Raw genomic sequence first — 18,885 nt, forward strand, 5'->3', positions numbered from 1 at the left:
GATAAATGAGGAGCAGGTGGGGGCGCCACTCGTCGCAGAAGCCGGTCTAATTCAGCGCGGAATGAAGCGTGGAGGAAGGAGCGTGGCCGAACGCTTTGGAACACGCTCGCTATGGACGGCTTCACGTTGTAGAAGATGATCAAAGTACTTCATACTCACACGTGATATGAGGAGCAGGTGGGGGCGCCACTCGTCGCAGAAGCCGGTCTAATTCAGCGCGGAATGAAGCGTGGAGGAAGGAGCGTGGCCGAACGCTTTGGAACACGCTCGCTATGGACGGCTTCACGTTGTAGAAGATGATCAAAGTACTTCATACTCACACGTGATATGAGGAGCAGGTGGGGGCGCCACTCGTCGCAGAAGCCGGTCTAATTCAGCGCGGCATGAAGCGTGGTGGAAGGAGCGTGGCCAGACGTCTTGGAACACGCTCTCTATGGATGGCTTCACGTTGTAGAAGATGATCAAAGTACTTCATACTCACACGTGATATGAGGAGCAGGTGGGGGCGCCACTCGTCGCAGAAGCCGGTCTAATTCAGCGCGGCATGAAGCGTGGAGGAAGGAGCGTGGCCGAACGCTTTGGAACACGCTCGCTATGGACGGCTTCACGTTGTAGAAGATGATCAAAGTACTTCATACTCACACGTGATATGAGGAGCAGGTGGGGGCGCCACTCGTCGCAGAAGCCGGTCTAGTTCAGCGCGGCAAGAAGCGTGGTGGAAGGAGCGTGGCCGGACCCCTTGGAACACGCTCTCTATGGAGGGTTTCACGTTGTAGAAGATGATCGCTTGGCCGCGCGCTTCGAATTCCTCGATTAGAGTTTTTATGCCCTGGAAGTGATAAATTTACGTTAGGAATACGTGTGAAGATAAATATTAGTGAGCTGTAAATGAAAGAAAAACTAACAAAGTAAATGGTTTACTATAGGTGCTACAGCTAGAAATGGTTATAGTCGTTTTAAGCGTTGTTTTAATTTTTTGCATAATGTTGAGATTAGGAACCAAGTGCTCGAAAAAGGTGGACTAATATGACTGCCATGCCAGTCTAAATATTACCGAGGTGGGAAAATGAGAATTCGATTACACATTATCTGTGGAGAGACATGCTGGAATTAAAAGATGGACACCTGGGGCCTATTTCTCGAACGGTATTAGACTAATATTATTAGTCCACGAACAGGGGCCCATTTCTCGAACGGTATTAGACTAATATTATTAGTCCGCGAACTGTCAAATCGTATGGGTTACCATGGCAACAGACTAATAATATTAGGCTAATACCGTTCGAGAAATGGGCACCTGTCAAATCGTATGGGTTACTATGGCAACACCACACTAATAATATTAGACTAATACCGTTTGAGAAATAGGCCCCTGGTCGTTGCTGTCTTGGGTCGTCCCATTCGTTTTTCGTCAAGTTCTTAAATTATTCCTATTCTGCTTTCGTCACCCATTCTACATTCGTCACAATCGTCGGTGGCTTTCAATGTAAGTAGAATGCGTGACGAAAGCAGAATAGGTCTAATTTAAGAACTTGATGAAAAACGAATGGGACGACCCAAGACGATACCGTATATTAATGAGTAAAGTCCGCGTTTTTTTTAACATAACTAAAAGCGCACGGAGTCCGTCGAACCTGGAAACTGCGTTGCACTTCGTCAGCTTTAATGAGGCACCACCGCCTCATATTGCACTCCTCCGAAGCTTAACTTTTAGCTGTGCAAACTGGGTATAAAAATGACCTTGGCCGCGGTGAAGTCGGCCGCCTGCACGTGCGTGGCGTCCAGCACGAGCGGCACGGAGCGCGCGCTGTCCGCCGCCTTGCACAGCGCGCGCCGCACGAACTCCGCCGAAGGGAACGCGAGGGAGCGGTCCACGACCGCTACTAGGTGCTCGATGCCGTCGCTTGACTGAAATCATAAGAAAACTGGTTAGTTTTCTCTTTTTAGGGTTCCGTACCCAAAGGGTAAAAACGGGACCCTATTACTAAGACTCCGCTGTCCGTCCGTCCGTCCGTCCGTCTGTCACCAGGCTGTATCTCACGAACCGTGATAGCTAGACAGTTGAAATTTTCACAGATGATGTATTTCTGTTGCCGCTATAACAACAAATACTAAAAACAGAATAAAATAAAGATTTAAGTGGGGCTCCCATACAACAAACGTGATTTTTGACCGAAGTTAAGCAACGTCGGGCGGGGTCAGTACTTGGATGGGTGACCGTTTTTTCGCTTGTTTTTTTTGCTTGTTTTGCTCTATTTTTTGTTGATGGTGCGGAACCCTCCGTGCGCGAGTCCTACTCGCACTTGGCCGGTTTTTTTTCCAGTCTTATTGGACGCCTCACTCCTGGGCAATGGCTTTAATCTACAAAACTAAGTACTATAAGTAGGTATAGGTATCTATTTGTTCTTTTATACGTCAGTTGTCAGAACCATATATCTCCTTCTGGGCCCTACTCCACCTACGCTTATTGTATTTCACCGAGTTAGAGCGTTTTTTCAGTTTTTAACTGTTCGTATAGCCGGCATCGACTCGATCTGTAGATTATCATAACCATCCTGATCATCAGAGTATCAAACAACTTGAAAATCTTTTTAACGAACCTTTCTTTCGTTCAATAACGCACCAATCAATAACTTCAGAAAGGTAGGTACTCAAAAATAAACATGACCATGATCTGATAAACTCACCACGGCTCTGGTGACCTTCACCGAAGGTCTGGCCGAGGCGTACAGCAGGAACATTAAGTTGACGGCGATGCCCAGCTCCAGTCTCGTGAGAAGACACGCCGCGAAGGTCACCACGGCTGGGATGATGTCTAGATGTAATGACCATGATCTGGTAAACTCACCACGGCTCTGGTGACCTTCACCGAAGGTCTGGCCGAGGCGTACAGCAGGAACATGAGGTTGACGGCGATGCCGATGACGATGCCCAGCTCCAGCCTCGTGAGCAGACACGCCGCGAAGGTCACCACGGCTGGGATGATGTCTAACTCTGCAACAAGCGGTTAGGGACACAATATATAAATGCGTTTCTTTAAAATGTATTTTAATTACATTTTAATCTTAGGCGCGTTTAATTGTGTACCTCTATTACTGTCGCAAAGCCACGTAAACGCCCGAGTGATCGTGAGAGTACACACCCAGTATAATGTCACCTTTAATTTAACACATTCACTGCCAGGAACCCACCTGGTGGGCGTTCGTGAATTTTCCTCGGCGCTGGGCTGTGAACCGCTGGGCGGGTTGTCTCTATATACAGCTATAGACAACCACACTCTACTCCAAAGAGCCTATAAAGTTTTAAACTTACATAAGTATTTAATTAGCAGGGGACAGCAGGATGTGATCTAGGTATTGGGTATTAACATGTTGAGCAGTGGCACTTTTATCTTGGGTGTACGTAGGTACCTAAAAATTTCCCATAATTATGATACTTTTGGTTTTCATTACGACCTTGATATTGACCGTGATATTCAAAAAATGTCTCATGTCCATATTAAATAAGAGTTTCTCAGAGCCAAATACACGTTCAAAAACCATAGATGATGTATACAGTTCACCACCCAGGCTAAGGAATTTGGAGTCTTATATGGTATTATCGCGCCGTGTATTACCGATAAGGTACTGGGACAAAGCGTCCCTACGATTCCTCGGAACTCGTATGCAAACTGATGTAGCTATTGGAACTCACTCTTAGTCCGCCAGATGGGCTTGAAAACGTGCAGCTCCATCATGAAGACTACGGCCGCGATGATCACTGCAGCCAGCGACGCCTTCGGGATGTAGAAGAAGTATGGCGTGAAGTACTGTAAAATAAGATTAATTTAGATTACATATGAAGATCGGTTGCGATTCATTAAAATTTCGGGTACAAAAAGCAATTTTGCTAAAAAATTGGTTTGTTACCCAGTATGTTGGTAGGCAGAGTTGCAGAACGTAATTCATGCTGTTTAACTGTTGCATGGGACAATAATAAATGAGATGATTTCTATGTTTATTTGCATCCAAAAATGCATCAATCAATGTCAACCAACCAACATCAATGGGGACAAAGTACATCTAGCATTAGCCCCCATAATGGGGAAGTCCAGTAAGAGTTATAAAATGCTAGATGTAGTTACTTTATTTTATGGGTAATCCGACACATACAATCAAATTGACAGGTGCCTTACCCATTGACGTTTGATGACCATTTGCTTCACTCTTCACTCTCAATAGTCTCTGTATGAGTATGAAAGGCTTGATATTAAAGCACAAACCAACGAACCTGTAGAGACAGCAGCACCAGCGCCCCCGTATAAAGACCGCCAGCAGTTGTCGCTACGCCACTAGCATGGTTGACAGCACCTCGGGACAACGCCCCTGACACCGGCATCGACTCCACCAGTGATGACGCGATGTTGCACACGCCCAGCGCAAGCATTTCTTGCGTCGCGTCCACGGACTTTCCTTCCGCTGGAAAGTGTTAAGCAAGGGTATGTTTTCATTTGAGTGATACCAATAAGTGATAACCGCGCATAAATAACCTATATGTAGCGTCAAGCAGAAGAAATAACATTCCACCTGTCGCTTACGAAAAATATTTGATTTGACATGCTAGAAAATATAAGCTTTTTTTTGTGGACAGTATCATTTTAGAAGTGACTAACACAGATCATATCATTTTAAAAGATTTCGCATTCGACACCCTGGTATAATCCTACAGAACCGAGATTTTGAAAGTGATAAATACTCACAGAACACCTTAGCCAGCGCAATATTCTCTAGAATGGAGAGCAGCGGCACCACGAAGATGGCCGAGCCGAGCGTGGATGCCATCTCCATGAAAGTGTAGGTGTGGTTGCCCACAGTTGCTGAGAACGGTGGCGGTGCCAACGCCGGCAGCCCCGGCTTCACCTCGCCTGCAACCACAGAACAAGTAGAATGGCGATGCGAGCAGGGTACGTGTCGCCGCGGGGTTTTGAGCAATCGCTCGCATGCTACTCGCCCGCGCTAACCGAAAATGAAGTAAACATGCCTTTCTGCGCCACAATAACGTTCAGATTAAGAAGCCAGACGTCAGATCTGTTTAAAGGAGGCGTATCCATTCACCACGCACACAAGTTTTTACTACCGTTGCGCGAGTGTTAGTAAATGTGGAGAGGAACGAGCGGCGACACCGGTTCCGATACTAACTGTGCGCGATAGCCATTCTATCCTCTTTAATATGTTCTGTGCCTGCAACATACAACGGGGAGATAAATCTATCAAGTTGTACTCTGTGACCTTAGTAAGGCGTTTGAGTGTGTTGATCTAGAATACTTTTCACTAAATGGTAATCCTGTGTTAGTACCTAAGCATGAGCTGCTCAAGTACAGGGGCCTTACCATGATGTCCTTATTGCGATTCAGTTTAGGTCCTAAACAGAGTTAAGGCCCCTGTAATTAATGAGATAAGAGAGACTTACTGAATAGGTGTGAAGAAAACAAAATGTACTTTAAAGGCATTACCGATCTTCCAAATTAAGACGTTCCACAAGGATCAGTATTTGGCTCTCTACTTTTTATCCTGTTCATCAATAATTTTTAAAGGCATCTTGACATTGTTGATAACGCCATGATAACCAGACACGTTAAAGGGTGTCGTATCCTAACCAGTGAGCACGAAGGGAGTCTGTTTCTGCGTGTCGAAGTAGTACGCCAACGCGGCACACACCAGCACCACGAGAATGTTGCGCGTGGTCGACAGGAACCAGAGCGCCTGCGCGGCGGCGTGCGCGCACCCGCCCGTTTTTTCTGAGCCGCGCACTTTTATGTCTTTCACTTTCTGCGAACAGAAGTTAATAGTGTTATTACTCTCTTATTACGAACTGATCATTAGGTAGGTAGAGTCTGTGCGGAAAGACATGTGGATTAACTATAATTTGGCAAACTAATATGTCAGTAGAAAAGGCGTGAAATTCAAAATTTGTATATGAGATCGAACTTTCCGGCCGAAATCTATCAAATTTGTCGCCTTTTTCTAATGAGAAACTTGGTTTTTTCAGAGTAAAGGTTAGGTACCCGGAGGGTGTCAAAGATGATCGTCAAATGAAAACCGAGCTTCCGTCGACGTCGATCCTGCATGTTTACCCCTGCCAAGTAATTTTTTTTTTAACCCTAGCTAGGGACCAATTTCTTGAAGTAGGTGGTAGGTATACAGGAGGACGACGCGGAAGACGCGGGGTCGACCGCCTCGGCCACCGGTGGACTTGGTCACTTTTTCTTTAGTCTATGATATCTATTTCAGTTAATACAGGAGGAATTTTTACAACTAATAGATAAGATTGAAGGGCACGTGCAGGCCAGTTATTATCATTTTAAAGAATGAGCACGTGTGTTAATAAGCAATGACATTTGTCATTTGTCAATTGGACTATCTATTGTTGCAATAGTATTCAGCCTAACTTACTAAAAAGTACGTGGGCCTGCCTATTTCGGAAACAGCCTAGATAGCAACAGACCACCTGTAAGATACCTATAACCTTGAACGTGAAGCACGTGAAACACTAAGTATACAGTATAAAATTAAGAATCACAAAGCGTTAATCATAGACTGATATGACACCCGGATTTCCTGTCTTCAGTAAAACCATAAATTTGCAATCTGCGCTGTTAAATATCGCTGTTGGCGTAATTATTAGGCGTATGTACTTGAAGATAGCACGGCAAGAGATTATGATATTATAGGCACATAGTTAGGTAACTATGGGGTACTATGGCTCGATAAGCATCTACAAAATTCAGCTCTACCTATATACAATGTCTGTCTTCATGTACTTAAGTACCTAAAGATAGGTATGGTCACTGCCGCTCGCTATGCATGCAATTATGAAGCATCATTTGTGCTCCATTGTAGATCTTATCTCAAAGCGATAAAATCTATCAATCCTGTCACATTACAGGAAGCATGTATATCAACAAGTTATTCAACTTAATTGTCCATCATTTTCACACGAGTTGTTGTTTGGAATTGCGATCTCGTTAACGCGTGTTTTGATATGCCATTTGCAGTTTACACGTGATGTTATATCACCACCATATAGAGAGACACGTGATGTGATATTACCACCATTAGAGAAACACGTGATGTGATATCACATATCACTTCCATATAGAGAGACACGAGATGTGATAGGTATCCCTATAGAGAGACAAACTATGACAACCGCATAAAGGGGCATTAGAGACAATTAACTAGCGTGTTTGTAAATGTAGATGTTTAGAAAAAAAATTAGAAAACTTCACAATTTTTACACATTAGTTAAATGTACAACAAGACTTAATCGCGTATCTAAGTTTTAAGATTTACCTCCGACGTTTCGAAGACGGCGTTGTCCCCGTGGTCTCGGAGAAGACTGGCTAAAGTTGACATCGACATCTTCTAATCGCGCCAGTTTTTCGAACTACACGCACTTGGTCTTGTTTATCAGCTTGAACGTTTTGCGCACTATAGTTCGTTTTTAGGGTTCCGTAGCCAAATGGCAAAAAACGGAACCCTTATAGATTCGTCATGTCTGTCTGTCTGTCCATCTGTCTGTCCGTCTGTCTGTCCGTCCGTATGTCACAGCCACTTTTCTCCGAAACTATAAGAACTATACTGTTGAAACTTGGTAAGTAGATGTATTCTGTGAACCGCATTAAGATTTTCACACAAAAATAGAAAAAAAAACAATAAATTTTTGGGGTTCCCCATACTTCGAACTGAAACTCAAAAATTTTTTTTTCATCAAACCCATACGTGTGGGGTATCTATGGATAGGTCTTCAAAAATGATATTGAGGTTTCTAATATAATTTTTTTCTAAACTGAATAGTTTGCGCGAGAGACACTTCCAAAGTGGTAAAATGTGTGTCCCCCCCCCCTGTAACTTCTAAAATAAGAGAATGATAAAACTAAAAAAATATATGATGTACATTACCATGTAAACTTCCACCGAAAATTGGTTTGAACGAGATCTAGTAAGTAGTTTTTTTTTAATACGTCATTTATCGCCTAAATACGGAACCCTTCATGGGCGAGTCCGACTCGCACTTGGCCGCTTTTTTTTTAGCATTAGAAATAAGGTAAACAATCTTGACGTGTCTTTTTATTGAAAAACACATTTTAAAAATAAATAATGGCAAATAATTAACAATTATGAATCTAATACGATCATTTATATTCTTCTGCTTTCATAAGTAATAATTACTGTTTTTAAAAAGCGTTTTTCTATTAAAAGACATGTCAAGATCGCTTACCTTCTTTCTAATGCTAAAATAAAACCGGCCAAGTGCGAGTCGGACTCGCGTACGGAGGGTTCCGCACCATCAACAAAAAATAGAGCAAATTAAACAAGCAAAAAAAAATTTAACTGTCTAGCTATCACGGTTCGTGAAATACAGCCTGGTGACAGACGGACGGACGGACGGACGGACGGACGGACAGCGGAGTCTTAGTAATAGGGTCCCGTTTTTACCCTTTGGGTACGGAACCCTAAAAAACAAGCAAAAAAACGGTCACCCATCCAAGTACTGACCAGGGATGTTGCGAACATCCGCATCCGCATCCGCAACCGCGGAACTTCCGCATTATTTTCAACATCCGCATCCGCATAAAATTGATGCGGAGCTTATGCGGATGCGGATGTCAAGTAAGTCGGTACAGGAACGTCTTAGCGGCGGCGTAAGTGCTAGGTAATTTCGTCATTACCTATAACGAAATCGTCTAAGATCCAGAAAAGCCGGCCAAGTTACTGTTTATTAAAATATAACGCACAGGTGGTCTATATTCTTGCTCAAATACTAAACGTTTCGTTTTTTTTTATTATGATACTAAAAATTTAATATTTGACGTTTTCTAAGTACCTAATCTTGACATCCGCATCCGCGGATGTGAGCCTTTAAATATCCGCATCCGCATCCGCATCCGCGGATGTCAAAAAATCTGCATCCGCAACATCCCTGGTACTGACCCCGCTCAACGTTGCTTAACTTCGGTCAAAAATCACGTTTGTTGTATGGGAACCCCACTTAAATCGTTATTTTATTCTGTTTTTAGTACCTATTTGTTGTTATAGCGGCAACAGAAATACATCATCTGTGAAAATTTCAACTGTCTAGCTATCACGGTTCGTGAGATACAGCCTGGCGGACGGACAGCGGAGTCTTAGTAATAGGGTCCCGTTTTTACCCTTTGGGTACGGAACCCTAAAAACGAACTATAGGGATGTCACTCTGTCGACACACAACACTAACGATTCTCGATTTATCGATATTCGTTTACGTCGGAGGTAAATCTTAAAACTTAGATACGCGATTAAGTCCCGTTGTACAATTTAATAATTTTAATTTTGTTCACTCCTGAGACTTGACGAGACAGAGAGTTTATCCACTTTTCCTTTATTTCTAAGCATTTTGATAGAAAAATTACAACACAAGTACTCACCCTGAGCAGTAGTAGAACCACGATGCAGGTGACACCTAGCACCGTGTCCCAGAGCCTCGTCTCTCCGATGTGTTCATACATTCCCGTCCACACCTGCAAAAATACATAAAATATAGTTAGCAAAAATACATTATATAGATCAGATAGATCAGGCAGAACCACTTACGAAATATCATCGGAAACTGGTAAAATTCTTCGTCAAATCGAATAGAGTTAGACCAAGATAAGTCTACAACGATTTTGATAAGCACACGCAGTGCAAATGTTATTCAGTATAAGTATAACTCATACTGTCTTAGAAGTTTGACGTTTAAAATAACACATGCACTGCGTGTGCTATCAATCGTTGCAGACTTTTCTTGGTTTAACTTTAGGTACCAATTGGAGCGAGTCGCATTTATTATTTCTGAGGCATTTCGGCGCGTGGGTCAGATGCTAATCGGTGTTTGCGACAAAAACCTCAAGGTCGATAGAAAGCCGTCGACGATCAACAAAAAACGCATAAACAAATGAAAAAAAAGATCTAATTGCTACAACGAGTGAAACATTTGTAGCTCTTGAGATTATTTTGTTTATGTTTAATTAAACCACCCCCACTTATACATATCGCACACGTAATCATCATAACAAATCACATCTAAACGGGGTGATAACGTTATTTAACTTGGTTATAATGTCGCGGGGATAACGTGACTAGGTGACTAAATGACAAGTTAACACTTATCGATATAGTAGGTATCTCCAATATACGAGAGATTGATGGCAAATTTATCCGTAATGGCCACATAATACCTACCTGAGGAACCTTGTCTCCAGGAAAGCTGAGGCCCAAGATGTCTTTGACCTGCGTGGTGTCGATGATGATAATAGCTAGCTGCTGACCTGACGTTACTGGCAGTACTGGCAGTACGCCATGGTGTGATTCATGAGGTAAGTACCTGCAAGAACTTGCCGCCGGGAAAGTTGAGGCCCAAGATATCTTTGACCTGTGTGGTGGCGATGATGATGGCTGCTGCCGACGTGAAGCCGACGGACACAGGCCCGCTGATGAAGTCGATCAGGAATCCTGCGCAACGATAAAAAAATAGTGAACATAATAATAATACAGACTATATACCTACCTAATAGCCCACTGTTTGGCACAGGCCCGTATCGTGCACAAAAAGGACGGATATTGAATAAGTGTTGAACAAAATTTTGTACGGAACACTAAGAATTAAAGTGTGTGTATGTGTACCTAAGTATGTACCTACCTACTTAGTACTTACACCGTAAATAAGACTTAATTTCGTTTGCACTAAACCTCGATATTGTGGAGATCATTAGGGGATTAACTAGGCGTATAATTTAATGGAAAAAAAGTCGTATTTCTTCACAGGTCCGACGTAAACTGTAGGTGTATGTCATCTATTCTCTATTCTATTCTCTGTATTCATCTATTAAATTCAAATGAAATGCGATAGGTATGCTGCGTGAAATCGTGACTGTTGATACTTCATCATGAATGCAGTTTTATCTCAGTGAAAAGCCTTCGTTCGTGATCGAAAACATCTTAGCTAATATGCAAATAGAGTAGCCTTCTTATTAATAACTTTAATAAGCTATCTTCGTCGGGAGTACAAAGTCCTACACTCCTTTCAGTGTTATACAGAGACTACTTACAGAGTGCACTCTACACGGCAACAATGACGCCGAGCCGCTAGAAACGCAGTCTGCATTTGACATGAATGCATCTTAAAGCTGTTTGGCCATTTTGGATGATCGAGTAACAAACATTGAAACAAACTAACTTACATAATATTCAAGAAATCTGTATGATTAACCTGTGTAGGTATACCATACCAGACAATGCCAGGAAACCGCCAATCGACTACAATTCTACTTAAATGGTTTGTTTTCTAAAGTACTAAGTTACTAAACTATCGCGCCATCTTCAGAGTACGTTTTAGCTCGGAAATTATAAAGAGATTAATGTATCTGTTATTGTTTTGTTAGTTCCCGAAGACCATTTCTTTAGCACCAATTTCTAAGTTCGAGCGAAACGCGCGGGCGAGTGATAATGAAATCAGATGAAATAGTTCTAATCAGCATCAAGGTCTCGGTCAATTTACCGTAATCGTATAAAAACTAAATAGCCGACCAAGTGAAGTAAGCAAACCTAATAAATAAAAGCCTATAAATTCAATTCGTCTACTTGACATAGTCGATTATTACGACAGTATTCTGCCGGTCACGGCGAAGGCCAGCGCCCGCGTTTGTATCTAATCATCTAATCTAAGTATATACCTATTTATCTAGTCGCCTAGTAGTACCTACAACTCCTACAAGCCTTGCTTAGCCTAGTTTGGAGCTAGGTTGATCTGAGTAAAGATTGTTCCCAAATATTTAATTAATTCATTTTTATTTATATTTACTTACGTATTTGAAATTTCCAGCCAAACTTTTTACTCCCAGAGGCTAGAACGTTATGCTGGTTATAAGTGGCAAATCATAATATACTTCGTTAGCATTAGAAAAATACTACGTGATTTTGACGTAAATAAGTCACTGCTAATGTTTAGGTAAGGTAACAATTATAGGTATAGCATACCTAAGTATATTATGTTCATTTACATTCTTTTGGTGTCATAAGTAAATAACTACTTAGGTATTTTAAAGATTTCATTCTAAAGAAACTGAATGCTAAAAAAACGAGGTACTTATAGTATGTATTACTTTACAATTTTTGTAAGGAGATTAGTCACGTTTATTAACGGTTTTCCTAAACATTACGAAACGGTAAAAGAAAGACAATAGCACATCTGGCAAAACAACTTTCCAAAGTTTGTGTTAACATTGGAAAGTGTCACGAGCAACAGGAAGACGGAGACATGACAATGTGACAATACCGACAATTAATGTGTGGACAACAGTGGTTTGTCGGTGTCGGTACGACAGGGGCTAGTGAGTATAGAGGACTGACAACTTACGTAGCCGAGGGGTGAGTGGTCAAACCCGATAAATCGAGTAAAAGAGTTTTTGAAATTAGAACTATATGTGACATGCGTAGAATTCTTATTTGAATGATAAAATATTTTGATATATCGGGATTGATTGTCCAGCCCTCAACGCCGCGTGTCTTCATTGTTGAAGGGGCTATTACTATAATTTGCATTTTAGTTTCAAGCATTTTCATTTTAGTCAAGGCACAGAATAAGTAATGTCAAGGTGACAATCGATATCGCTTCGACAACGAAACGCTTTGTGTCTCTCTATCACTCTTCCATATTAATGCGACAGTGACAGTTGCGTTTCAATAGCTACAGCACAGAATAAGTAATAGTATTATCATACAGAACGGACACGCACCGCCCCGCCCCGATTCGGATTACCTCGCCCGCGACAGTCCGCGACATGAATGTGTGTGTAAGTCGCTCTACTGAGATTCCGTCAGGATTCCGTCAGAAACTCAATGACGCGTGTACAGACGTGCCGCGCACACATATAAACGCAAATCATTTTTGATGTATGGCGTGTCCGCCCTGTGGCTACAGGGCGTAAACGATTGGCATTTTGGCAACGCGGCCTGTCCTTGCACAAAAATATAATAAAAACACAATAAAAACATTTTAGAAATCACTACATTCCTAGAGCTCTATATGTGGCGTTCTTAACTAAAATCTAGGCCTAAATTTTTTATGTATTCAGGTAGCTTATAGTTTTTAGGGTTCGGTACCCATAGGGTAAAAACGGGACCCTATTGCTAAGACTCCGCTGTTCGTCTGTCTGTCCGTCCGTCTGTCTGACACCAGGCTGTACCTATCTCATGAACCGTGATAGCTAGGCGGCCTAGGCAGTTGAAATTTTATGTTTAGAGGTTTCAAATACATATTAACACGAAAAGCTACAAAAATAGTAAATATTAGCGCTACCTAAAACAATATCGGCGTAGTGTGGAAGTTAATGTTCTTGAATTATTAACTACTCTCTGGTAACTGAAGGAGACACGGTAACGAAGGAGACGACAATAAACTGTAGAGAATCGTTAGTTCTCTTTGAATATGTGGTAAAGATACTGCACGAAACTTGCGGCGGAAGATATAGCCTGCGCGCGGATTTTTACCTATTATTTCAATTGAAATAATTATATTGCGTTAGCTTAGCGGCTAAGCTTACCTCGGAAAGACGGACAGATGGACCACTAAAGTGTGTTCGTGTACAAATTTACCATATAATAAACCTAGATACACATTTGATGACAAAGAACTTGAAAAACAAAGCAAGAACATGGACATGAAGGCTTCTTTACTACTCGTAAATCTCGTAATAATATACTTTAGCAGGCGCACGTTTTAATAAAATCCCGACAGATGGCGCTGTATCTTCGATACTGTAATCCTACATCGCGCTGTTAAGATTTTTCTCGCTTTAATGACACTGGGTCAGTGACTTATTACAAAGTGATACATTTTAGGATGTATTAGTTAGATACTATTATTGGGTACCTACAACCTAATATAGTAATTTTTTTAATTGAGCGACCACTTAAACTACTCAAATAGTTTAAGTGGTCGTGGAAAAGTCCCCTGTTATTGCGGCTTCCCAGGATGACCCGCGCTAAAACGGGCCGAGGCGCCTGACACATCAGTTTTTCTATAGAAAGCTTCCCGTGATCGCCGATCACTCGTCATAGAAAACGAGGTGTCGGAAGCTTCGGCCCGGACCCGGACCCGATCTAGAGCGTAAGTCATCTTTTGACCTCAAAATGAAGTCGGACCCCAACGTGAGATAACACATAGTTTGTCACAGAATTTTAATTTGCTTAGAATTATTAAGATTGAAGGTGGCAGTGGCAACAATTGAGATATTATCTAGTGCTGGAAAATTTACGTGTTTCATGGATACGGAAATGCAAACCGGTCAAAATATGTATAGAGATTAAAATTACCGGTACTAATATTTATCGATTGCATTCCTGATTCATTGAAGCTCGTACCAATGAGTTTTTCGGAACTTATGTACGAAATATCATTTGATATTTATATACCAGCCGCTTTTCGGTGAAGGGAAACATCGTGAGGAAACCGGACTAATCCCAATAAGGTCTAGTTTACCCTCTGGGTTGAAAGATCCGATGGCTGATGGCTGGAAAGAAGGATTTCGTGACAACTAGTGCCTATGCCAATTCTTGAGATTAGTTGCCAAGCGGACCCCTGGCTCCCATGAGCCGTGGCAAAATGCCGGGACAACGCGAGGAAGATTGAATATGATGATTGGAGGCGTGAAGAATTTTCAAACTTACCTAACTGCAGTATCCCCATAATCAGCTCCACGCACCCTGACAAGAACGCCAGCAGCACAGCGAACTCCGGCCCCAGCCCGTGCAGGTTCTCCCTTGTCAAGATGGCCGCGATGGCCGTGGGGCCGATGGCCGAGTCCTTCACGGAGCCGAACACGGTGTACACGAAGCACGCCATGAAGGAGGAGTAGAGGCCGTACTGCGGCGGGAGGCCGGCCACGCCGGCGTACGCGATCGCTTGCGGGATCACGGTGAGGCCGACGGTTATGCCTGGGGAAAGAGCTCAGTTGTAGACCTTTGGTACGAGTATCGATAATTGTAAACGAAACACAACAAACTAAAAAATAACTGAAATAAGATTAGATACGAGCTTTTACCGTTGACTGTACTTTTCTTTCTGTTGAAATGCCTGTTGGCAACGAATACTCGTCGAGACAATTCTAACAAAGCCAAAAACATGTGGGTTGGTTAGAATTGACCAGAAGAGTAGGTATTTGATCGTATCGAAAAAATCAAACAACGGAGCATTTATACATCAAACTGTGTAAAAATATTGTCCAAATTGTCAATATCCAGAGAGAAAAATGGTCGTTTGTATTGAGAAAGCGGTCACCCACTATCCTCCTAATAATGACCATACAGAGATGCAGAGGGCCTACCGCGAACCACGTTCGACGTGTTACCTCCCTGTCACACTTACGTACGAATTTACAAGTGCGACAGAGAGGCAACGTGGTTCGCGGTAGGCGCTCAGTATATAGGTTATACTTGACATCAATCACCTGAATTACGGCCTTTTACCCTCCTCACGGCCAAATTCCTACCTATAGTACTTCTTCAGTCGATGTAATTTAAACCATGTTCAATTGGAACAGAGTTGGTTTTGCTTTGTTTCGTTCAATTCGCAAAATCAACTCTATTTCCTACAATTTAGGTTAAAATTTCAGTGGCAAATTATGGATGTTTCGTTTGTATGGTCAGGCCTTAGGAGGTTACGTCCTAGCGCTGTATTGTGTCGCACGCGCCGGAACCGCCACAATGGGCTCAGTTCAGGTTTACACTGCCTCCGATATCGGCTCGATCCGATGTGCTCACCATTACAGAACACACAGTACTATACTACGTAACAGAGTTCACACTATGGCGTCATGAATCATGTTGTCCCTGGCATGACTTACATAAGAAATAATCATTTATTTACAAACAAGATATATACAGTGGTATACTAAAAGAAATTAAAAACTAGCTTATATCTAAAATAGGCCCTTGAGGCATTGTACCAAGGATGCTGGCGACATTTTCTCGCTGTATCGCAATGCTGATACGTTGACTTAGATTAGGATCTATGAGAATTGTACCTAAGGGGGAAATTTAAGGCGCTTATATGTGGTGGTGGTTGCTGGTAACGGCACCACTTTTCAGCCTGGCAACATCGAGTTTCTTAAAGCCTAAGAACACATCATGGATTTATATTCTTTTTTAAACATTACACCATACATACCGGTACATTACATTACATTGTACTATGTTTTTCTCTGCAAATAAACGATTGATTCACCACAATAAGAACCCGAAGTCAAACTGTGTTCTAATACTTAATTATGTAGCTGTATACGACACATCCTGGTCTAACTGACCCGTTATCATGGGCGGGACAGGAATATAAAAACAAACGTTTCAAATTCTTCTCGCTTGGCGTCCGTACTTTATTGTGTCTTTGTGTTGTATGCGCCGGATCAGTAACAAATTAACAATGGAATCAGAAACTTCCGTTATTGGTTTAATCTGATACGTTATTCAATTGCGCCGGCCATTCAAAATTAGCGAGCAAATTCGACACGCACTGACACATGGCGAATCACACAGATGCGTGCAAATTCAATTAAATTTAGGGTGCTTGTTAAATTGTAGGTTACAGTTGATATAATAAGATGAGTTCTTCATTTCCCACTACCCAAAGGTTGTCTGGAAGAGATCGCTAGGACTAGTGCTCCGTACAAAACTTTGTTCACGGAGCTCTTATGGGATCGCTTCGGTCTTGTTTGGTTTAGCTATAAAAGATTGCCTGTACGGCTACCTTCAGTTTAGCACTGACATAAACGCTGTCGAGAACGTAATTTACTTTCTATACATCTCGCTCGTACTCGCATATTAGTGCAAACGAGATGTATAGAAAGTAAATTACGTTCTTGATAGCGTAAATGTCAGTTTTGACACTGTCAGTGACTCATGGTACGGGCTCAGAGCTAGCTAAGATGTCCATCTTAGCATCTTACGTGTCCACTAACACACATTGAAATAAAAAAAGTCAAATAAAAATGAAAAATAAATTAAGTAAATATGAAGGTGGACTTAGGGCCGATATACGGACTGCAATTTGTATGGGAACTGCAGTTGCATTGCGACATTGCAGTTGGCGTGCAGTCCGTCTGTACTGGCGATTAGAGATTCATGTTAGCATGTTGATAAAATGCAAATATACTGGAACCATGACCCATGACGTAAATCAAGGATTGATCAGTTATCTCTGCGTTTTGGCCTGCGCAAATCATTCCTTATAATGGCACGCGATAAGAGCTATTAGGTACAATCATTAGTATCAATAAAACATTAATAACGGGAAAATTGTCTTAACTCTCATTGAAATTTTAGCATACTTTTCTATTCAGGATGACTTCATTCTTGTTCATTTAGTTTCTTGTTATTCTAACGAATTTCGCTCCCATACAATCGAAACTACACTCGCATGCTTCAATATACAAAAAAATAGAGCAGTAGAATGTTTTTCCCTATGTAAAGCTTCTGTTCGCTCTAATTTCTTTGTATTACAATTATTACCTACCAACGAAAACTGCAAATATAAGGTCGATGTGACTAATTCCGTCATTCGCGTGACTCTTAAGTCCTTGTTATTATGTGTAAAGTACTAAAGAATACTGATTCTTTAGTACTTTTAATGACAATCATTACTAATCGTTAAGTACCTGGTTGACTTATGAATCATAACAATGTAGCATCTAAGTAGGTAGGTATAGGTAGTTACAAAACACCTAGGACATTGTTTCAGAAGATCTGGCACGGAAGTAGTCACTAGTCAATCCGTAATAGTATTATTAGACGTTAATTCGATTGCAACAATGACAGCTAGGTAATTGACCATACAGAATGTAGTGCATAATTGTTTTCCATCGTATTTTCTCGGAAATGTTCGTATTTGTCATGCTACTTCAGGCAACCTCAGTACTTTTTGTACCGAGACTGACTGAAATAGCAAGACACGTTCGTACGTTTCCGTGAAAATGCGATGGAAAATAATAATGTACTACATACTTCTGTATCAGATTTTATCTTCACTCTAGTTTATTTTATATGCTTTTGCAATATAAAATTGGTACAATATAAAATTCAATACATTTAGGTACGTCATGTTTACAATAAAAACAGGTGAGGTGATAGAAAATCTGCGTGGCTCAGTTTTTATGCACGTAGCCCCATCTATATAATAAAAGGCCTATTTTAGCCGCACCTCCTCGTCTGTTACGCTCTTCTGTGCACAGAGGGCGCTGTTACTACGGAGTGGACACAATATACGATTTTGCGGTTCGCTGCGTGCTGCACCCACTGTGCAAGTGTGCATGCAGTTTTTACTGTGATTGTGTCACAGATCGTTTAAATCAGGGATGTTGCGGATGCAGATTTTTTGACATCCGCGGATGCGGATGCGGATGCGGATTTTTAAAGGCTCACATCCGCGGATGCGGATGCGGATGCGGATGTCAAGATTAAAACGTCAAATATTACATTTTTAGTATTTTTTTATTAAAAAAACCAAACGTTTAGTATTTGAGCAAAAATATAGGTGCGTTATATTTAATAAACAGTAACTTCGCCGACTTTTCTGGATCTAGACGACACAGTACAAGAACAGTAGTGAATCTTCATAGAAATGTGCCGCTGCCGGCTTGAATGTGTGCGTGCGCGCCGGGCGCCGAGTACGCACGCGCTGCCACGCACACATTCGCATAATTTACGGGGGAATACGGTGGCGGCAGTGTGGGCCGTACCGCGACTGAGATCGCGCGCATTCGAGTACGCTCGCATTTGCCTGCTTTTACCGGCCTTCATTTATACCTGATTTATGAATTGAGAAAACATTTCATTA

The 18,885-nt window shown here is 41.8% G+C and overlaps 1 protein-coding gene across 3 annotated transcripts in view; it reads right to left on the bottom strand.

Moving 5' to 3' along the window:
• LOC134651243 (sodium-independent sulfate anion transporter-like) overlaps positions 1–18,885 on the bottom strand; it is a 49,516-nt gene that overhangs the window by 888 nt on the left and 29,743 nt on the right. The window contains exons 3-13 of one of the 3 annotated variants that reach the window (XM_063506309.1): positions 14,727–14,993; positions 10,432–10,511; positions 10,242–10,289; positions 9,446–9,538; positions 5,636–5,807; positions 4,739–4,903; positions 4,270–4,457; positions 3,694–3,808; positions 2,849–2,994; positions 1,741–1,908; positions 321–829 (exon numbers count right to left, since the gene is read on the bottom strand). In XM_063506309.1, coding sequence (XP_063362379.1) covers positions 623–829; positions 1,741–1,908; positions 2,849–2,994; positions 3,694–3,808; positions 4,270–4,457; positions 4,739–4,903; positions 5,636–5,807; positions 9,446–9,538; positions 10,242–10,289; positions 10,432–10,511; positions 14,727–14,993 — 1,649 coding nt within the window. In that variant the 3' untranslated portion in view covers positions 321–622. Of the gene's footprint in view, positions 1–320; positions 830–1,740; positions 1,909–2,848; positions 2,995–3,693; positions 3,809–4,269; positions 4,458–4,738; positions 4,904–5,635; positions 5,808–9,445; positions 9,539–10,241; positions 10,290–10,383; positions 10,512–14,726; positions 14,994–18,885 lie in introns of all 3 variants that reach the window. The other 2 variants (XM_063506308.1, XM_063506310.1) reach the window with 2 other exon arrangements.

Source organism: Cydia amplana, chromosome 9, assembly GCF_948474715.1.
Source record: "Cydia amplana chromosome 9, ilCydAmpl1.1, whole genome shotgun sequence".
NCBI lineage: Eukaryota > Metazoa > Arthropoda > Insecta > Lepidoptera > Tortricidae > Cydia > Cydia amplana.